Source organism: Lactuca saligna, chromosome 8 (assembly GCF_052625555.1).
Source record: "Lactuca saligna cultivar CGN05327 chromosome 8, ASM5262555v1, whole genome shotgun sequence".
Classification (NCBI taxonomy): Eukaryota; Viridiplantae; Streptophyta; class Magnoliopsida; order Asterales; family Asteraceae; genus Lactuca; species Lactuca saligna.
In genome coordinates this window covers 216,958,314-216,978,868 of record NC_136424.1, presented here as the reverse complement: position 1 = coordinate 216,978,868, position 20,555 = coordinate 216,958,314, and the positions used below count along the sequence as shown (strand labels likewise).

The 20,555-nt window shown below is 33.5% G+C and overlaps 1 protein-coding gene across 1 annotated transcript; it reads left to right on the top strand.

Annotated features, from left to right (window-relative positions):
• The first annotated feature begins 14,199 nt into the window (after positions 1-14,199).
• LOC145010882 (RING/U-box superfamily protein) lies at positions 14,200-17,244 on the top strand. The gene is made up of 5 exons (XM_078969447.1): positions 14,200-14,971; positions 15,075-15,215; positions 15,734-15,829; positions 16,093-16,242; positions 16,938-17,244. Exons 1-5 carry the CDS (start codon positions 14,432-14,434, stop codon positions 17,070-17,072), a joined length of 1,062 nt encoding a protein of 353 aa, XP_078825573.1. The 5' UTR covers positions 14,200-14,431; the 3' UTR covers positions 17,073-17,244.
• Positions 17,245-20,555: the final 3,311 nt, after the last annotated feature.

Genomic DNA, 20,555 nt, shown 5'->3' with positions numbered 1-20,555 from the left:
AGAATGTCTAACACATGTATCATAAGCACAAAATGGGTCGGCCTTGGTACCTTATACCCATTGGTATGGTGAGAAGACTCACCTCAATCTGTTGAATACAAACACTGCCCTCCTAATAGTCAGCAATCCCCCGAGCTGGATAATAATAATGGCAATATAATCAATATTAGAACTTTAAATTAACCATGGGAATCCAACCTCCAAGCCCCCCCCCCCCCCCCAAGGTCCAAATACCCTTTTCTTGCTAATGGGACCCAAAGTCCAAGTCCAACATCCTTAATGGGCCTCTTGGCCCAATAAGGCCTAACCATTGCATCCATGGCCCATACAGATGAAAAAGCCCATAATTCACAAAATACAACCAAGCCCTATACCCAATTGAGGCCCACAGGCTCAAAGGTCCAAAACAAATTAAAGCCCAACTGCTGCTACGTACGCCTATCGTACCATCTTGGTACGCACAACGTACTAATGGTTTGGGGACTACACGTCGTGTACAACTGGTTACGCCCAACATACAACCAGTTTAAGCACTTTCTCCATTAAGTTCTTAATGCTCGGTTTCCTCACGACCAAAATTCAGATCTAGGTCTGTTAATGTCACACCCCCAAACCAAGGATGGCGGAAACGTCCGGGGGTGGAGGACTTCATGTAGAGTATCACAACAACGAGTATAATAGTGCTCAAAGTAAATACAACCATCATAAATATAATTGAAAAAGTTACACCAAAGTATATGTTTAAATGATTCAAATCAATTACATTATGATACAAAATGATCTGTTTGACGATTTATCGTCCCATTCTCAAAACGCTGTTGATTTCCTCTTTCGCTGAATTCCTCATAATACAAGTAGTTTTGAAAAGTGTCAACACAAAGGTTGGTGAGTTCATAAGATTTTGACAGTAAGAGTTTGAAAATCGATCTTTGTAAAGAGATGTATGTTACCAAGAAAAATCCAATATTTTCTTTATAAAAGTTATGTGGTCCTAAATACCATGACCGAAAACGAACAAGTATTTGTCATACTTAAAGATATAAAAGTGGTTTCAAATTGGCGTAAAAACTCTTTCTGATTTGAGAAAACTCCCGTAATGAATGGTGTGTAGTCTTAAATACCAAGACTGAAAATATACAGCAATATCTGTAGTTATTGATATGAAAAGTGATTTTAAATCGACATAAAACCCTTTTTGATATGAAGACGTACAAGTATTTTTCCATACTTGAAGTAATTTCAGTGAGCTAAATCGACATAACTCGCTAAATTAAAGTTACAACCCGTAAATCTTATGATTTGTTAATATCACATGTGAGCTATCATAACCATACTTGACTTAGACGGCCTCGTAATGTGACATTCTTCAGGCATCGCAGTTAAATGACACTTGTCACCACAGACCTGCCGGTCTAGCTGTTGCAAGCAGCTCTGGTATGGGTTTGTCAAACCCAATATAGATCTATACACAACTATCATGTTCTCCCTAGAAGAGACTTTGGTTACAATTTACAGGACTTTTTGAATTGGTTACTTTGGAAGTAACCCGAAGCGAATGACTCACAAATTTATTCATTAACAGATTTACGTGAACTAAATTGAAAACCTTTGGTAAATAAGTTTGATAAAATGATACATAAACTATACCTATTATAGTTTATCCAAAACGTTTGTAATGTATAAGAACTCTTTTATGAAGATGCATTAGTGTTATGAATCCATAAACTATGCTTATTATAGCTTAATATTCGTGTTCTAAATAAATGAATAATCTTATCATGAATGACTAAGTTTCAGTTTATGATGATAAACTAATAAGGAAACACATTCAATATTTAGAACTTATTGTTATACACTTTGCTCAACATAATACAAAGTGTTATGAAAGTTATATGTTATTCTGATAGTTCCCAAAATGTTATACGCTTTGCTCAACATAATACAAAGTGTTATGAAAGTTATATGTTAACTAATTTTAACCTTTCTGCACTGTTTTAGAAAAGTCATAGAAAAATCATACGAAGTCAAAAACTAAATCTGTAAATTCTGATAGTTCCCAAAATGTATCTAGTTTACTTATAATTTTTATCACGATTTTTAATGACCTCAAACATGGGTGAAAAAAGTCCATAATCACAGACTGGTCCGGATTGGTGTTTGAAATGATAGGCAATTTTGTAAAAATCACCATAAATTGTAGAAACATCGTATAGAAATGTGCAAGTAGTCATTTTAAAGCTAAGACCTGGATCTACTTACACCTAAAACAGTTTTGAAAACAAAAATGTTTAAGTTTCCCAAAACAGTCTGTGAATGGAGTTGAACTTTTCTGATGAAGGCTGTTAGAAAAGTTTAGTTATGTTCTTGGTGTTTTAACTTGTATTCCCCCCCCCCCTTAAAACTTAAGAAAACATGAAAATACATGGGTATGAACTCACCTTGAGTGATTTTAGTAGATGGATGATGGAGAAAAGAAGTTCTCAACTCAAGAACACTTGGGAGATTGCTTGAAAATTCGAGATCTAACAACAATAGGATGGAGTTTGTGTAAGATATTTATGATTTGAGTAGAAGGAAGTGAAATAATCACAGGGAGGATGTTAATACTTACCAAAAGTAGAAGAAAATCTTGGAGTATAGCCTTGAATCTCGAATTTTTGAGAGAGGAAGTGAGAGAAAATATGTTTGATCTTTTGTGGAAGAATGAGAAAATGAGAGAAGTGTGAGGAGTGAGGAGAGTTTTCTAGCCTTTGACCAATTGTGTGGTTGGAAAAATGTAGGAAAAGTACAATGAAGTGACTAGGTATGGGTTGATGGGGAATAGTGACATGGAATGGGTGTGGGAGGTTGCTTGTGTCATAGATTAAAGCAAAGTCAACACTCCACCTCTTGTACTTCACCCACTCTTCTTGAATAAGGTTTATTCCCAAAAACATAGATAATTAGTAAATATGGAGTCTTATATGTTAAAATAAAGTTTTGGGTGAAAATCCCGCGTTAAAACAATTAAAAACAGGCCTAAAACACAAAACTAGTCGAAAACTGGGAAGAAAAGGGCTTCCAGCGAGACCTCTCGGTCCTGGCCGGAGGTTCGGTCCCTACTGGTGCCGGGCGAGAGGTGAAATGAAGCAAAACAGCAAGAGGCGAAGATCAGGTTCGGTCCAAAGGCAACAAGAGCGAAATAGACCGAAAGGCGAGCAAGAGCGAAATGGACCGAAAGGAAATATGGAGCGAAATGGACCGAAAGGCGAGGTTCGGGCCCAAAAGGGAGGGTTCGGGTCTGCGAGCTTCGGTCTGAAGGGAGGTTCGCTTCTGACACTTCGCTTTTGACAAGTTCGGCTCCTTGAGAGGGTTCGGCTCCTTAAGAGGGGTTTCAGGTCCTTAAGCCTATTTTACTCGTTTTAAGCCGTTTTTGACCCGGTTAAGGGTCGGGATGGCCCGAAGGACTATAAAAAGTTTAAGGAACTTTTAAGAGAGATTTGGGAGAGATTTCACATTCTTGGAGCGATTTTTCATACAAAGAGAGATTTGGGAGAGATTTCACATACTTAGAGAGATTTCTCATACAAAGAGAGATTTGGGAGAGATTTCACATTCTTGGAGAGATTTCTCATACAAAGAGAGATTTGGGAGATATTTGACATACTTGGAGAGATTTCTCATACAAAGAGAGATTTGGGAGAGATTTCACATTCTTGGAGAGATTTCTGATACAAAGAGAGATTTGGGAGAGATTCTAGATAAAGAGAGATAGAGTGAGAACGATTGAGAGAGGTTTCGTGTGTGACATTTCTGAGTGTCCGGCTTCACAATGCAAGGTCTATAAACCCCGTTAAGCCATGTTTAAGGACCTTACACACTCCTGATGAGTATGTAACATTGTTTTATCGGTTTGGTTCGTTACTTACCACAGTTTTAGGTTAAAGAAATTTAGATGTACGAACTTTTCAATTTATGACTTCTCATTAGAATTGTGAGTTGTATAGTATTTACCTAACATGAGCCCTAGTACACAAGGGTTAGTTGTGTTGACCGGTCTGACTTGTTGACTTTATTTGACTTTGACTTGACTAGAATTTGACGGTTGTCACAGTTAAAACATCCTAAGGCATAAAGTTGCCAACTTTATGCCCTTGCATGCCTCAAAATCTTCCAACACTTCCATTAAGACCTTTTCAAGGTTCTTAATCCTTGCATGAGGCCTAAACATCCATCAAGATCCCATTTTTATGCTTCTAAACGAGGGACCTCAAATCTGTTATCCTCATCTTATAGAGTTTCTTAACTCATCAAAAGAGGTCCAAAACCAACCAAATGGGCAAAATAGAAAACCCTAGATAGATCTAAGGATTTAGATGGAAAGGTGCAAGCTTTTTACCTCCAGAAGCTTTGTAAGGTGAGTTTGATGCAGGATCTTGAAGCACCTATACAATCCAAGCTTGCTTGATCACTTCTTCTTCTTGCAATGAACACTAGAAGGTCACAAATGCACTCTTTTAAGCTTAAAATTGATCTCACAAGGTTCTCTGGGTACAAGGATGCTCTAAGGTAGTGGAGGCTCTCCAAGGCTAAGTCTAAAGGGACTTAAGGTTGCTTAAATAGCTCTCATGCCCGACAATTAGGGTTTTAACTCTCTGACGTGTATGCCCGACGTACCCTTATGTACGCCCAGCGTACGTGAGGCTCCTCCGTGATCAATCATGCAGAGTACACTAAGCGTACACATAGGTATGCCCAACGTACTCGAGGGACCAAATATGCTCATAAATGAAATCTTGAGGGTTTCCAAGACATACCAGATTAGGGTGTTACATTATTGATCTTAAGAGAAGCAAAATCTAGGGGGGGTCTAAGCTGATAGCCGATATCAACATTCTATCAGTTCATCATCTATCTGTTCGATGCAACTCATAAACGCTAAATCTACTACTGATAATCAAAAATGGGAAGTCATACACTTTCTCATGGTGAGCATTCGTTAAAGCTGAAGAACTTAAAGTTTAAATATTACTCTCACGGGGAGCACGAGATGAACAATCTACTGAAGATATTTTTTGACTCTATCAGATAAGAAGAGATTGTAAGGTCACACCTTATGATCTGATGAGTCAAACACTCTATATACCGACTGCCATCACCATCGCTAATATCAACATTAGCACTAATGCCTCAAGACATTATCAACGTCAACATGTAGATAGTAATCTCATGTAATCTTTCTATATTAGGTAATTGTACTGATATGTATATAATAGATATCAAATCCGATATCTTAGTGATAAGGATCGGTTCTTAGTATAGATTAGATACAATCCCTTTATTGAAAGGATATACTAGTATAGTTTAGTATATATTCAACATTAGGGTGAAACCATAATGTTAATGTTTTGGTGACCATCTTTGTGACAACCTGTTTTCTTGGTGAAAGACAGTTTGGTGAATATTTTGTGTTCTTTACTTTTTCTGTTCTTTACTTTCTTAGTTAGTTTGTTCTTGTTTACTATACTTGAAGTGTATCTGATCGATACAAAGATTCACCAATTCTATTATGTTTAACCTAGGGATACGATCGACCTCTAGTCCTACTACCTACTTCATTAATGGAGTTTTTGGTCACTAATGTTAACAAAACAACATGATACAAGATACATAATCCGAACCTAATATTAGATCATGCACTTTGTTACATAAACATAACAATATCAACATTAATATGATTTGGTCATTAATTGAGCAAACATAATAACTTTAATAACTCTCAATACCAAATATTAATTAATCAAACAAACTACGGTTTCACATAAAAATAATCATAAAGGGATGATCCCTAAATCTCAAAAAGAACATACATGAGATACAAAAAAAAGGTTACTATATAGACATAAAAGTAAATATATCGATAACGTAATGATTTATTCTCTTGATCTTCAAATTCTACTTTCATATCAGCATGTGGGCTGATACCACTGAGAGATTCTCAAAATAGCCTAGCTACATCGTCTTATGTACCTTTAAGGTTCCAGAATCATATAGATGTGTGTATATGTCTATTTGGACAAATTTGGGTCTATTTATAGGATTCTATGACCGACTTATTTCTTTGTGCGAGGACGTAATCGCGACGCAATCTGCATATTTCAGCAAATATCTTTGAAATATTATGAGTATTTGGAATTATCTTCAATTAAATTATTTGTAACTTTTCTTAATCTTAAAGTCACAAAATTATGTCAAAATATGACTTTTTAGCCTTTATTTCAACATATGGTCCTTTTAAACTTCAAAATATAATTTATAACAATTAAGCACCTTTTTTTTTCCTATTTTAAGTATAAAAGTATTTGAAGTGTCCCTTAAAATGTGTATCATTTAGGACATATCAAGAATGAAGATGTTGTTAAAAGACTAAGTGCAACCACGAAAAACCGTATTTTGGAACTAACAAGCCTCGATTCTAAATATTGACAATCAAGTGGGTCACATATTTAAAACTTTGCAAGATTGATTTTAAAGAAAAATACCGAGTTACACATAAGAAAACCCTAAAAATACGTAGATAGTAGGAGTCTATCTAAAGACTCTATAAATAAGCACTTATGGAAGGCAACCCGATGTTCGGTTTGAATTTCTTTCATTTCCTTGTTTTCTTTTAAATATATATGTTTAGTACTTTTTATCTACTAGCTAGATCCTATTATTATTTTTCAACTTAATATAAGAAGGCAAGTAAAAGTTTCTTTTATAAAAGAGGTAAACCAAATAAAATAGTCAAATATGGAAAAAAAAAAGTTCCAAAAAAAAACTCATGTATGGAAAAAAATTTGTTGAGATCAAGAGGAAGAGTCAATATATGACCTTTGGGATGAACAAAAACTCCTAATATATGTCTCTCATCAAAAGTTATGAACTTCTTTTAGCAGCTTTTGGAAGGAAAATTTTCGAATATCTATAGATGTTTTATAAAAGTTCATGACCTATAGCTAGCAAATTTTGTACTATATGCAATAAAATTATATCAAGAAGAAAGTTATGTATCAAAAAAATGTGGAAACTAGTATCTCAATTGAAAACATCATTCTGGGATAATATTAAAACTACTGGAACTTGACAAAAATACATTGATGTTGTGGAATTCATAATAAGGTTATATTCTAAAACATGCAAAAGTGTATATTATTGATACCAAGTAAGGAACATTTATGAAGTTTGTAAGTATATTGGGAAATTTGTTAGGAAACACACACAAATATACACATAAAAGCTAGTTAAATCTAGAAAATTCAAATTAAGGGCTATCTTATGAAATGAATGTAAAAATCTAAAGTTTGATATTAACATTAAATATTGTTTGATCGAGGATAAACAAATAGCAAGTATAGGGTATTTTGATATGTCCTAACTTATATATATTTTAAAAGGAAATTTATATACTTTTATATACATTTTTAAGGCTAAAAAATGATAAAATGTATTTAAATGTTATATATTTATATTTTTGAAGCTAAAAAGGAACATGTGATGAAATAGAAGCTAAAAAGGAAAATAATTGAACATATTTTTGTAGATTAAGAGCTAAGGAAAAAAACTAGAGATTTGCAATAGTTATGTTTTTTAATAAACCGAAGATTTGGGGGATAAATGCTCAAAATTAATATCTCATCCCGATTCAAGTCAGCTACTAAAGGCTATAAATAGATACAATATTTCTTTCAAAGGAGAGGAGAACGTTTAAGAAAAACCCTAGAGCACCAGAAGGACAAAGATAAGTTGAATAAGGGCAAGGATAAGCTTTAGGAGTACTTGGTTTGCTTTAGTTTTCTTTCATCTTTTTAGTTTAGTTTATGCGCTAAGTCCCAACACTTTTGTTTAGATGTACATGATATGTTTATAATTATGGTTTGATTTATTAAAAGATTTTTGATAGAAGTTAAATTTATTATGATTGCTTGATTAAGGATCCATGAGTATTAACATTGGTTTTGTTACGTCTATGTAACTGAATTGCATGATCTAAGATTAGGTTTGGATTGTGTAATTTGTATTATGATGTTTTGCTAACATTATTGGCCAAAAACTCCTTTAATGAGGTAGACACCATGACTAGTGGCCGACTTTATCCCTAGTTTAAGCATAATAATCTTGATTTAATGTCTATGATTGAGTTATAGTTTAACCAAGTTGAACAGTTGTCACTAACCTTAGGATTGATCATACTAATAGAGTCCTTTATAATATGAAATTAATAGAGATGATCTAGGAATGTTATCCCTACCGGTAGATACCTAGAAACATATGATTAATGAAATTAGATTGAACTTAATTATTATAGAAATTACTGGATCTCTATCAGTATTCATTACAATTCTTTTAAATCAAATATCATCATTAGCGATTTAAAACCTAAACAAAAGTGCATAGTTATATATAATTTATGTTTAGTAGTATTAGTATTGTTTTTCAATTATATTTATAGTTCATGATAATTCCCTCATTGTATTTACCGATTAAATTAGTTCTTTATTACTTGGTACACTTGTTTTTTCCTTGTGTTCGACACCCCTACTTACTCTAGCTATACTATATCTGATCATGTACAATGTCTAATGTTAGTAGTCAGTTTGGATTAGTTTGGTTTAATAAACTTAGAACTAGATTTGTGTTTAATTTGTATTAGATTATCTTTAGCATATCATGTGTAACTCAAAAGGGACCTCTACTTATAATAATATTACTAAACTGTTGTGAGTATGAGCATACTTCTTACAATTTTTTGAAGGAAATGTCAAAGCTGTCGGAGGAAGGATATATATATATATATATATATATATATATATATATATATATATATATATATATATATATATATATATATATATGAGCCAGGTTCAAATGTTTCTAGCAACTATTGTGTTCCTAAATGCACCAATCATAATTTAGCAAATAATTAAATAATTAATTAAATAAAAAAGGGTATTATAGTAATCTTTGTATAATTAGTTATGGTAGATAATTAATATTCTTGATATCATACAATGGGCAATGATACATTTAGAACATTAGCCATAAATCTGATCCACTGCTTCTGCTTCTTCTTCTACAGTCGATGGATCCAAAAAGGAGGACATACTCTCGTCTCGCAATCGATGATGGACTCTGGAGTTCGATGAGGCTGAAGAAGGGGATGCGGAGGAGTAGTGACGCTGATGTGGGGTCCGTGAACACATGTGAGAAGCAAGGAGCGAACAGGAATCCAGTGGTGTTCGTGATGGTCGATGTTTGGCGATGTCTTTTGATAGGGAAGAGGCAGAGGATAGCATCACTCCCGGTGATTGTAGGTACGTGGATGGAGGTATGCTCCGACAGTGTGACAACCCGAAATTTCTAGCTTTCATTCTTCATTGTTATTAAAGATTAGCTTCGTTTTGCTATTTTATAATGAGGTTTTGGGTCTAAAAGAGTGCTTAAAGCTTAGTATAATTGAGATACGTGTCGGAGGATGGGTTAGATTGAGTGTAGCATTGGAAAAACGGGCCAAATACACCAATTTAGGTGTGTGCGGCCAGCTAGCCGCACACATGCCAACCACACACACCTCCAGCCGCACTCACCTCCTATATATATATACTATCCTTGGTCTTTTGATCATTTCTTACACTTCTTCAAAGCAAGGACTCAAAAATCCTCTCAAGTATCATCCAAAAGGTAACATCTTTCACCAAGAACACCAAGAACACCATGTTTTCTGGCAGCACACGTCTTCTGGCAGCACACCTGGCCGCACACACGTGCTGACAGCACACCAGGCCGCACACCTGGCTGCACACACACATATAGTGTGTATTTTGGCCATACACCTTCTGGTATAGCCTTATAACCCTTCATACAATCATATATGATTGTAACACTTCAATATAAGTGTTTTTTAGTCCCTAAGGTGGTCCCAATTCATTAATTAGTTGTTCATAACACTAATTATATTCATATATGTGCCAATATATGCTAATTAGGATTCGCGTGTGTACTCAAGTCACCACTTGGCACCTAGCAACTAATCCAACCTTGCCATCAGAACCACTCACTACAGGTGAGTTCATACCCCTAAATTAACCTTTGAAATGTTTTTAAATGCTTTTATGGGGGGGGGGGTGGGGAATACAAGTTGAACAATTATAGTTATTATATCAATCACATGTGATTAATGACTACCAAGCAAATGGTTTTCTTACTTTCCAACCTATTTATCAAACTGTTTTACCTCAAATTGTCTTACAAACTCCTTTAATTGTCAAATACTTTTACTTAAACTCTTTTAAACTTATATTCTGTGTATCTATATAAATATATTTATATAAGTAGGATTGAAAGGACTTAGGACTGCTAGCCTACCTTGCTTCCTATTCTTGTTTGATGTGGTCTAGGGTATCAAGGTTAGTTGTCTGAAGGTCATTTGAATCCTAGTTATATATTATGTATATGTATATAGATATAAAAGGTTATTTCTTTCATTCAATTCCATGCCCTTGGGTTGCAAGGGTACACAAACATGTTCATACTTAACTGGTAAGCTACCATAGGGGTAGTTTAGGAAGATACTATTACTAGAACAATGAAACATACAATAAGTCAGCTCATACATGAGTCACTATATACTATAATGTGAGTCAAACATGAAACAGAGTGAGGAGAAACAAACAATAGACACTATGACGAGAAACAAACATACAAGCTAGATTGAGAAAGAACGCACAATACAACTAGCACACATATACATTATATATACATAAACACAGTTATGTGAGCCATTAAGCAAGTCATGGCACTACCTGCCATGACTGTTTTTGTATCGGAATCTCCTTAATTGGGGAGCGTATGAGTTTGTGTATAGATCTATACTGGATTGACTATCCTACACCTTGCTGCTCGCTACAGTGGGACTTGCAAGTCTACGGGTGCCAAACGTCATTTTTGTGGCATCTTACATTGTCACTTTACTATTGAGTCGGTAGCAAGATACAAGCCGATCACATGTTACCTTAAAATATACAATTGGCTTAAGGTAATTAGTATAGCAGTAGTTTACTTAATACTACGTTACAGTACTAAAACATTTTCCCTTTACATTTTACTTTGTGATATTCACACGATGCACGGTAATGTAGAAACTATATTTTTGGTTAATGATAGTCGGAATTGGGAAAATACACACTTTTACAAGAGATCCACACACAGACTCTAGATGCCTTGATAGAAGGCTACTTTTAGTAGGAAACATAGGGTTTTTTAGAGTAGATCAAACAAACACAAACCTTTACAAACATACACAATACATCTTACAAATGCTTTCATACAAACTCAAACACTAATATACTTATGAACTCACCAGCTCTAAAGTTGATAAACTCTTTCAAAATAACTTGTATTCTCAGGTCGCCAATAGATAAGTACCGGAGCCGAACTTTTGAGAAGACGAAGCTCGTTCAAGACTCCTTTTTTATTTTTGATGTATATTTTTGGTGTCTATATAGCTTGACAGAACACACTTGTATGAAATTATATTATTAATGCAATGGATGATGTTGTTGCTTGTTTACTACTTGCATTGTTGTGATACTGTACATGACGTCCTCCACCCCAGAACGTTTCCGCCGTTCTCGGTTTTGGGGTGTGACAGACAGCCTCCTGTTCTTCTTCCTCTGATCCGGTAATCTAACAATTAGGGGGAGAGAATGGCAACAAAAGACTGAAATTGGGAAGTGTTTGTTTTTCTTTGTTTGTCAAGAAAGGAAAAACACGGAAATGGGGTTGTTGGCCATTGACATAGATGGGAGAAAGGAAGGAGCAAAACATCAAGTTTGAGGGGGACAAGGGTCTCGATTCTTGACTAATTGAAGGATGAGGAAGTTAACGAAAGCATCCATGGCCAACAAGTGATCTTCTTCTTCATCTTATTTTGATTTAAATCCATGGGAATTTGGATGTTTAGGTTTTCCAGAAAAAAAATTATGATAATGGATGGGATATAACTCATGGTTGTTTGGGTTTTGATATTTGACAGGGAAATCCAGGTGTGTTTGTTTCTAGAATTCATGATTGGGAATGAATGCAGATGTGTGTTGATGATTTAATCCCAAGTCTTGAATTCTGTAATGTATTCAGTTAGAATTTATTTATATAAATGTATTCTGTTAGAATGTCTGAGAATAATTGTTAACAACAAGTATATTTGTTTAACTGGTAATGAATTTGTGATACTTTATGGTTGACTTTATAGTCTCTACTACATTTTGTCAGAATTTATAGTTTTTATTTTCTACCATATTCTGTCAAACTTTATAGTCTTTAATACATTCTGTTAGAATTTATAGTTTTTATTCTCTTATAATGCATTGAATTTTTTAATTTTTGAAACTTGGTTATGTTTTCTTTGTGGATTTAGGTTTTGAAGAGGCTAACATTGATGTGGAGAAGGAAGAAAATATAGAGAATGAGAGTGTATTATATCAGAATATGTTATGCTACATTGTATAAAGTGTTGCTTAAAAATAAAATTCTTTCATAATAGATTAGTGTTTTTGTTAGATTTTGATGTTTTTTTTTTTTTCTTTCAGAATGTTGTTATTATTCAATGAATCACAGTCATACAATGTAATTATTTTGTATATTATTAGTTCAAGAATTGATTTTGTGTATTCTTTTAGAATGTATTTACTAGTTTATGGTTGACATTCTATCATTCTGATATAATAAAATCGAAAAATATATTTACTAGTTTATGGTTGTTATTCTATCATTCTGATAGAATAAAATCGGATTTTTAAATTTGAATTAATTTAAAATATTCAGATTTTTAAAAATAAAGGAATTAATTATCCCTAAAAATCCAAGAAATTATTTTTTTAATATACGTTAATTGACTAAAATGCCCTAATGCTGAAATTTGTGTGACTATATGGTATATGTTATCCTATTCTAATATCATAGACCTTTAGATCATGACGTTTAATTATATTCCATCTGATGGTTTTGATCTGTGCATTCTGACATACAATAGTTAGTGAAAACAAAATAACCTAAGCCACACACACACACACATATATATATATATATATATATATATATATATATATATATAAAGAGATACGTAAACGTGTAAGATAAAACAAACAAAGTTACAATTACATAATAATGTAAATGTAATTCAAATTGAACATTTCATAGACGATTTGATTGATCAACTTGTACCTTAATGATTACAATTGTTCTATAAGCTCTAGCATACTATTTAGTGTTATACTAATAAATGAAAAACGACCATAACAAATTTGTTATTTGATGAATGATTTCATTACCTATTTATAATAGAATTAGTTGATTATGTATCAAGGAATCACTAATCAGATAATGACACCTAGGATCATACATTTAAGTGTTTATAACCAACTACACATGTTAACATGTACCATAGGTGTAATGACTTTAGGTATCCTAGGTGTGATTCGTACATAAAAATTCCAAATCCAAACTAACTGAGACCTACGTAGAACAGACGTTTAGATAAACTGATCATAATAAATTAAGGCCTAATCCCCCCTTATTGTGATCTCGTTTCATGTAGGTTGTTAAGGAAGCAATTGAAGAATGTCCAAAAGAATTGACCTTATAACAAGCCACCAATGAACACTTAATTCTTGTCTTCTATAGAGTTGGTTGGGAAACACTCATTTTGATTTATACAAAGCAATCTCCTTAACACATGATTAGATTGATTTTGATATGTGTAAGCCACTCGTGATTTTGAGAGAAATGAATGTATTGATGTGGTTTAAAATGAATTGGGTTGTACGTATTTATAGACTACAAATTTTGAAAAAAAAATTAAATAATAAATTAGTTAAAGTAGCCGGTTTATGAGAGAGAGAGAGAGTAGAGATCGACTCTACCACGATGGGAACCACGTACCAAAGACGGTGTTGCCCGTAAATGAGATAACAACACCAGTTACGTGCCCTTTTTTTTTTTGCAAAGGGCCAAATCTGCAGTTTTCTTTTTTATCTCTTAATTTTCTTAACTAATCATTTTTTTTTTGTTAAACATTAAAAGTTAAAAACGACTGATCATACAAATCAATTATATATTATAATATTTTATTTTTATTACAACAATTATATTTATAATTAATTAAATAGGGATGCGTGCCTTTGCAACAACCATTCCCTCTCTCTCTTTCCACCATCTCTCGAAAATCCATCTCCTATATTCCCTCCCCCTCTCTTTCTGCAATCTTTAAATCAAATCGTCAAACTTTATTTGCGAATTCCGAGTTTCGATTTTCTCTCTCCTCTCACTTCTTTCCTCTCTTTCTCTGCAAACTACCAACAATCAAGAACACGCCGAAGAAGAAGAAGGGAGAGACAGAGTTCTTCACCATCAAATGTCTCAAGAACATCAAATTAGATACAGGAAACCCAGAAATCACACAGATCCAATCCAACCCACACGCCCTAAATTCACAATTTCATCTCTACTCTCAACAGTTACCCCCGCCACCGATGACTCCCCCATCTCCGACACCACTCCCAAGAAGAAATACTTCACATCTACAAGATTTAGGGGGTTGGGATGCACTGCTCCGGCGCAAGTGTCGGTGCCGACAATGATAAGGACGTCCGCGAATTGGGAAGGGAAGAAGGTGAGGAAGAAGAAACCGAAAAAGAACAAGAATTGTATTTCTTCAAGTAATGAACCCGGTGGCGATGGTGTTGGGTTGGTACTTTCGTCTACTAACAATAGCCTCCCTCCGGCGCCGGTGCCGGCGATAGCGAGTTCATCGTCTTGTTTGGTTGTTCCTGATGTTTGGTGTGGCCCTGGGATTGGGTTGTCAACAGATGCCGCTTCAGTGGACTGTGTTGTATCGAGAAGGGTAGTTTCCGGTAGAGGGAAAGTCGATGGTGAAAAGATCAATCTTCGAGAGGTATGCTTGTTCATGATGTATTCTTATTGTTTTCAATTTCATGAACTCGAATTCAATTTTGGTTTTAAACGCGATTTTGATGGATTATTAATTGTGGTGGCAGCGAGGTGGAAGGCGAATGGTGCATCCTGAAGAACTTCCATTTTTCGACACCGATTCTGGAATCCCACACCATCGATTTGATGTATTCGGAGCTCGACATCATCGCCATGTTAGACATCGGTCTCCTGAAGGTCTTGCTGAGGTTTGCTCATAGATTTGTCAGTTGTTTGTGCTTTCAATAACATAATTGTAAGGGGTAAATGCGAAAAGTAGCAACTTAATTTTATTTATTTGTGTATTTTCTAATCTCATATCTTTTAATTACAACATATAGTTTAAAATTTTCCTCCTATAACATTTCCAATTATAACAGTTGCTTTACATGACATTGTTGTAATTTGGTAGATTTTTCAATTGATTTTAAATAGGAAAAAGTAAAGAGTAGAATTAGGAAGTGAATTAAAACTAGTTTTTGCATTTATTTCTAATTTTGAAGATATTAAAACTATATTTGCACTATTTTAAGTTTGTTTATTATGTAAAAACGGTGTGTTTGGTTGCAAATGAGTTTGGAAGTGAATTTCGTTGGAATTCACAAAATTCATTCACCGATGGATCTCAAGATTCCACACAAAATTCTACACGCCAAATAAAAATCTACAAAACCTTTTACAAATTTACAAACTAAAAATTAATTTACAATTTTTTTTCTTGGTGTAGATCGTTATGCTCCAAGGTAATTTGCTTATGGGGGGAAGATTCGATCATGATCGATACAGGGACTGGAGGCTTGATGTTGATTCTATGTCTTATGAGGTTTGTTTGTTATTTCCCCTTCGTTGCTTAGGACACAACATGACAAAACAGCTATTTTTACATACCCAAACAAATAGTCAGAACACAACACAGATGTCTATGAGACAAAAATTACAGTTTTCTGTCCTATCCTAAAAAGGTGGGACTGGGACTTAAAAAATATGAATGTCCTTTTTATTCAGATTATCAGAAATAGCCCTAGAAAACTTGACCAGTCGTTAGTCAGTTCTAACTGTATATTTTGTTTGTTACGGTTGAAATAGGAGTTGTTGGAGCTTGGTGACAAGATCGGGTACGTGAGTACGGGTTTAAGAGAAGATGAGATAGGTCGGTGTGTCAGGAAAACGAAACCGCCGGTGATGTGTTCATCTCACGTTCCAAATGAGATGCAATGGAAATGCACTATTTGTCAGGTTTGGTTTATAAAACATTATTCACACATAGTGAATGCTATAATTTTTATTTTGTAATATGGTAATTTTAGATGTTAATAACAAGATATTTAATCACATAAATGGATCCAAACATCCCTGATACATCGTAAGTTAATAACAAGACAAATGCTTTAATGATGGCGAATGCTAGAAGGGATTTTGGTCTAAGAATGTGACAATTGTAGAAATGGTCGATGGTTAAAGTCACAATAATCAAATAATCGCAATATGAGAGTTTCAATATTTATACGATTTGGCTCTTATATGACGTTTTTGTGTACTTTACACAAAAATAATCATTTGAGATATCTAAATACACCCTTTGGTAAATAACAAAACACGTGCGATATCATCAAGATGTTTGTAATGATATGATGATGGGCAAATAGGTCAATTTTGTTTGAAAGTTTCCACCAATAGTGGATTGAATTTCAATCAATTGTGACTTGAAGAAGTTATAGTAAGATTTAAAGCTAAGGGATGGTTTGGTGATTTTTTTTGAAAGTCAAGGCAAGAAAATATATATAGGGGGAAAGTAAGAAACATTAAGAAAAAGAAATTTAAACAAAAGAGTTGTTGCATTTGGATATTTTGATGATTAATATAATTAAAAGAAAAAAAATGAAAATATGAATATGAATTGTTGGTTTTTTGACTTTGACATGACATTACAGGAGGAGTATGAAGGGGAGGATGAGATTGGAAAGTTGGAGTGTGGTCATTTCTATCACGTATACTGTATAAAGCAATGGCTGGGCCAGAAGAAAACATGCCCCATTTGTAAAGTGGCGGTCCAGTCTCGTCAATAGGCCGCCTACTGCCTACTTGCCTAATCCATTTCATTTGTGCATAAAACTCTACTTTTCGTCTTGTGAACGACAAAAAGAATCATTCATTGTTGGGTTTTTACATTTGTGTTAACATTGTGCTTATCATGAATTGAATGAAATGTTATTACAAGTAATTTTCTATGTTTTTCCATTCTCTCTCTACATTTTTGTCATTGTATTTGTTTTTTTAATTAGACAAGCTTTTTTTTTTTGCTTGATTTCTTTACAAGTTTCCATCATTAAGAGTAAGACACAATGGAATTTAATTTCTTTCTTTGTATAAGCAACTTTTTAAGCCTTTAAGGGCTTTAGCACAATTAAGCACTAAAGCGGAAGAACTTCTAAGCACTGCTTCTTACACTACACATTAAAGGAGGAGGAAGAAGTGGGAGAGTGAACCTGGTTCATGAAGAGAAAAAGAGAGATCAAAATCACTAGCTTTATAAGCCTCACTCTCTTTATATAGTTACATACTAGATCATAATTCCATACCCTTATTCAAGTCTTTCATAACACTTAACAAGTATGGAGTGTGTAAGAGGGAGTTTGGCAAGCAATCTTACATAAGTCACATGCATAACACTTATGGAATGTGTAAGAGGGAGTTTGGCAAGCAATCTTACATACTCTTTAGGTACTTATGGTTTTGAGAGGAGTAAAAGATTTGATTTTTCCAACTAATCAAATATATTCTCTTAAGTGTAAAACTTTATATACTTTATATAAATTGACTACTAAAGGTGTAAATACTTGTAGACACTAGATTAAATACTAGTTACTCTCTAAAATATTATTTTCATAAAATAATAATTATTCTCTAATTAATTACAAGAGTTGAATATATTTATTAATAATCATATTAATAATAAATAGTAAGTATGTACTAACTTGATTAAGGTTTGACCCTATACCATCATATGTTATTAGGAAATATAATTCAATAATCACTTTTGAGCATATATATCCAAAAATATTACACTTACACAAGATTCATTATGGATTGATATAGATAGTAGTTGACATCTAGCAATGGACTACTGTTCATAACAACACTCGAATGGGTGCCTTCTTATCAAAAGTCAATTCCAAGAGCTCAAAGCTACAATTGATGCTTTAAGTAAGTTTATTAGTATTCCCTTTGTTCATACATCATGTTTGAGACACGGAACAAATCATTCTCATTTGTCTTCCAACTTTAACTAAGGTGTCTTAGACATCTAACTCTTAATGCATAAGAGGAAAAATCCCTTCGTGACTACATACACCTCTTGCATAGTTCGTATTGTTCCCAACGATGGCCTTTATAGCTGCATGATTCCGGACAACATTTAATCATGTCAAATCATAATATTTCTCTATATTTAAGTCCCCAATATGTATCTCAAGTCAAATGACATAAAGATATTTACCTTTATCAAACATCACTCATGCCTATGATCTATAAAGTGATTTTGATTTGGGTCATGTCCAATACTTATTCTCTAATCAACTACCTATGAATTTGTTCGCAGCTCTTTGTTATTTTCATCTCCATGAATCAACCAATCCATTCATATTAGTGTTATTTCATAGATGTTACCATAGCTTTGAACAACTATGCACATTTAGAATAACCATGTTATTCAAGGATTAAACATGCTAATACAGAACACAAATTATTTAATGAAAAGTCTATATCTAATATATCAAGTCGTTACAATATATGTTTCTTATATTGTTCTAATATCTAAATACTAAATTTCAATTAAATATATTCGCTTAGAACACAAGGTACTATAGCTCCAACGTGACTTTCATGAATTAGTTAATGAAGAAACTTTTTTAAGTATATTTGCCAAACTTGATTTGAATAAACTTTGTGAATACTAATATTTTCGGTTTTATTTATATCCCATAAACATAAAAAAAACTATTGAAAATATTTTAGCTACATAAATATGACTTAGATACCAATATTTGCGTAATAGGATTACTCATAATCATAATTAACTAATCATTTTAAGTATCTTTATATGTGGTTTCCTAAACAATAATGTATTCTGACTCTATAGAGTAACTACAAGTAAAATGTATGGAAATCTTATCCATGCAACTTTCTTCATTCATAATGAGGACACACCCGATTGTGATTAACTGTCGTCTCTATCTATTTGGAAGTTTAGCAAATATGTAACAATTTACATACAACTTTCTTTTTATATCCTCCGCATATCAGGAATCTTTCTTTAGTTTTTTGTACATACTTTAGAATATTTCTTTCAATCACCCTATGATTTATTCTCGGATTATACTAGTATCTTTTCATCAAGATCCAATCATACGATATATCTGGCCTTTATGCATAACATGACATATATGATTAACCTAATTGAAGGACTATACGGAATACAATCATACTATATAGCTCAACTATTGTACTAGAATTATTAGGCTTGCTCAAAATCATGTCATGTGGTATTATTAAGATAAACTCTCTTAGAGTCTCATATCTTGAACCTTTCAAGGTCTTGACAATCAATGCATTTGTACTTAATCATTTAAGTTTTCATAATCTATATGAGTAGATCTTTATTCCAAGAATTAATATGTCAATCATATATAAGGTTAGGAAATTGACCTCATACTAACTTTCTAGAAAACACAAGATTCATCTTCATTTATAAAGAAACCACGCTACACAATTTTCTTATAAGAAAGGAGATTCTTACTTTGAGATGTTGACATTAAATATGAAAATATTTTCATTCATGTACGTTTTCTCCTTTGGAAACTCACTTATTCTTATAGTCATACTATATTGAGGAAGATTAATCAATCCTATACTTGATTATCATATATGAATGCATCTCTTTGTATTTTGTCACAGCCTTGGTCGGTGGTGGTAACGCCGGGTTATGCGACATTGTCATGGATCAAAGTTATTAATCATACAATGAATAGTACAAAGTGAACTTCTATTATTATCGCAATAAATATTACATTCTCATTGTCTACTAATACATTATCGAATTACAATGCATGCTTATTTTTGAATATAGGTCTTTAGTGTGCAATTTCTTCTAGGCTGGTATTGATCCGGAGAATACACGCATTTTAAAATACGTCAACAATAATGTTGGTGAGTTCCACAGGTTTTGAGACACTATACTTTTATAACCAAAAGCGTTTTTTATAAAATTTTGATTGGTTGACTAGTTTGTATAAAAGGTGTACTCCAAAAAGTATAAAGTTTGAGAGGTAACAATGATGGGATGGTCGAGGTGAACTGGGAGCAGGATCTTGGTATGGAGAGGTAACTGGGGAAGAGGAAGCGAACTCAGGATCCAACTTTGTCAGCAACATCTAAGAAGTTTGATGTTTCCATGTCTAGTTCTAGAGGATTGAGGGGCCATGACATTTGTGCAAAGGGTGAAGGAACACATGAGCATGTGTGTGACAAGTCCAAATGTGGCAGGTGCGAAT

Excerpts from the sequence above, each read along its gene's own strand:
- LOC145010882 (XM_078969447.1), top strand. The coding sequence starts at position 14,432 with ATGTCTCAAGAACATCAAATTAGATACAGGAAACCCAGAAATCACACA. Across the intron at positions 15,216-15,733 it reads CTCCTGAAGGTCTTGCTGAG|ATCGTTATGCTCCAAGGTAA; the intron begins GTTTGCTCATAG and ends TTCTTGGTGTAG. Across the intron at positions 16,243-16,937 it reads GGAAATGCACTATTTGTCAG|GAGGAGTATGAAGGGGAGGA; the intron begins GTTTGGTTTATA and ends ATGACATTACAG.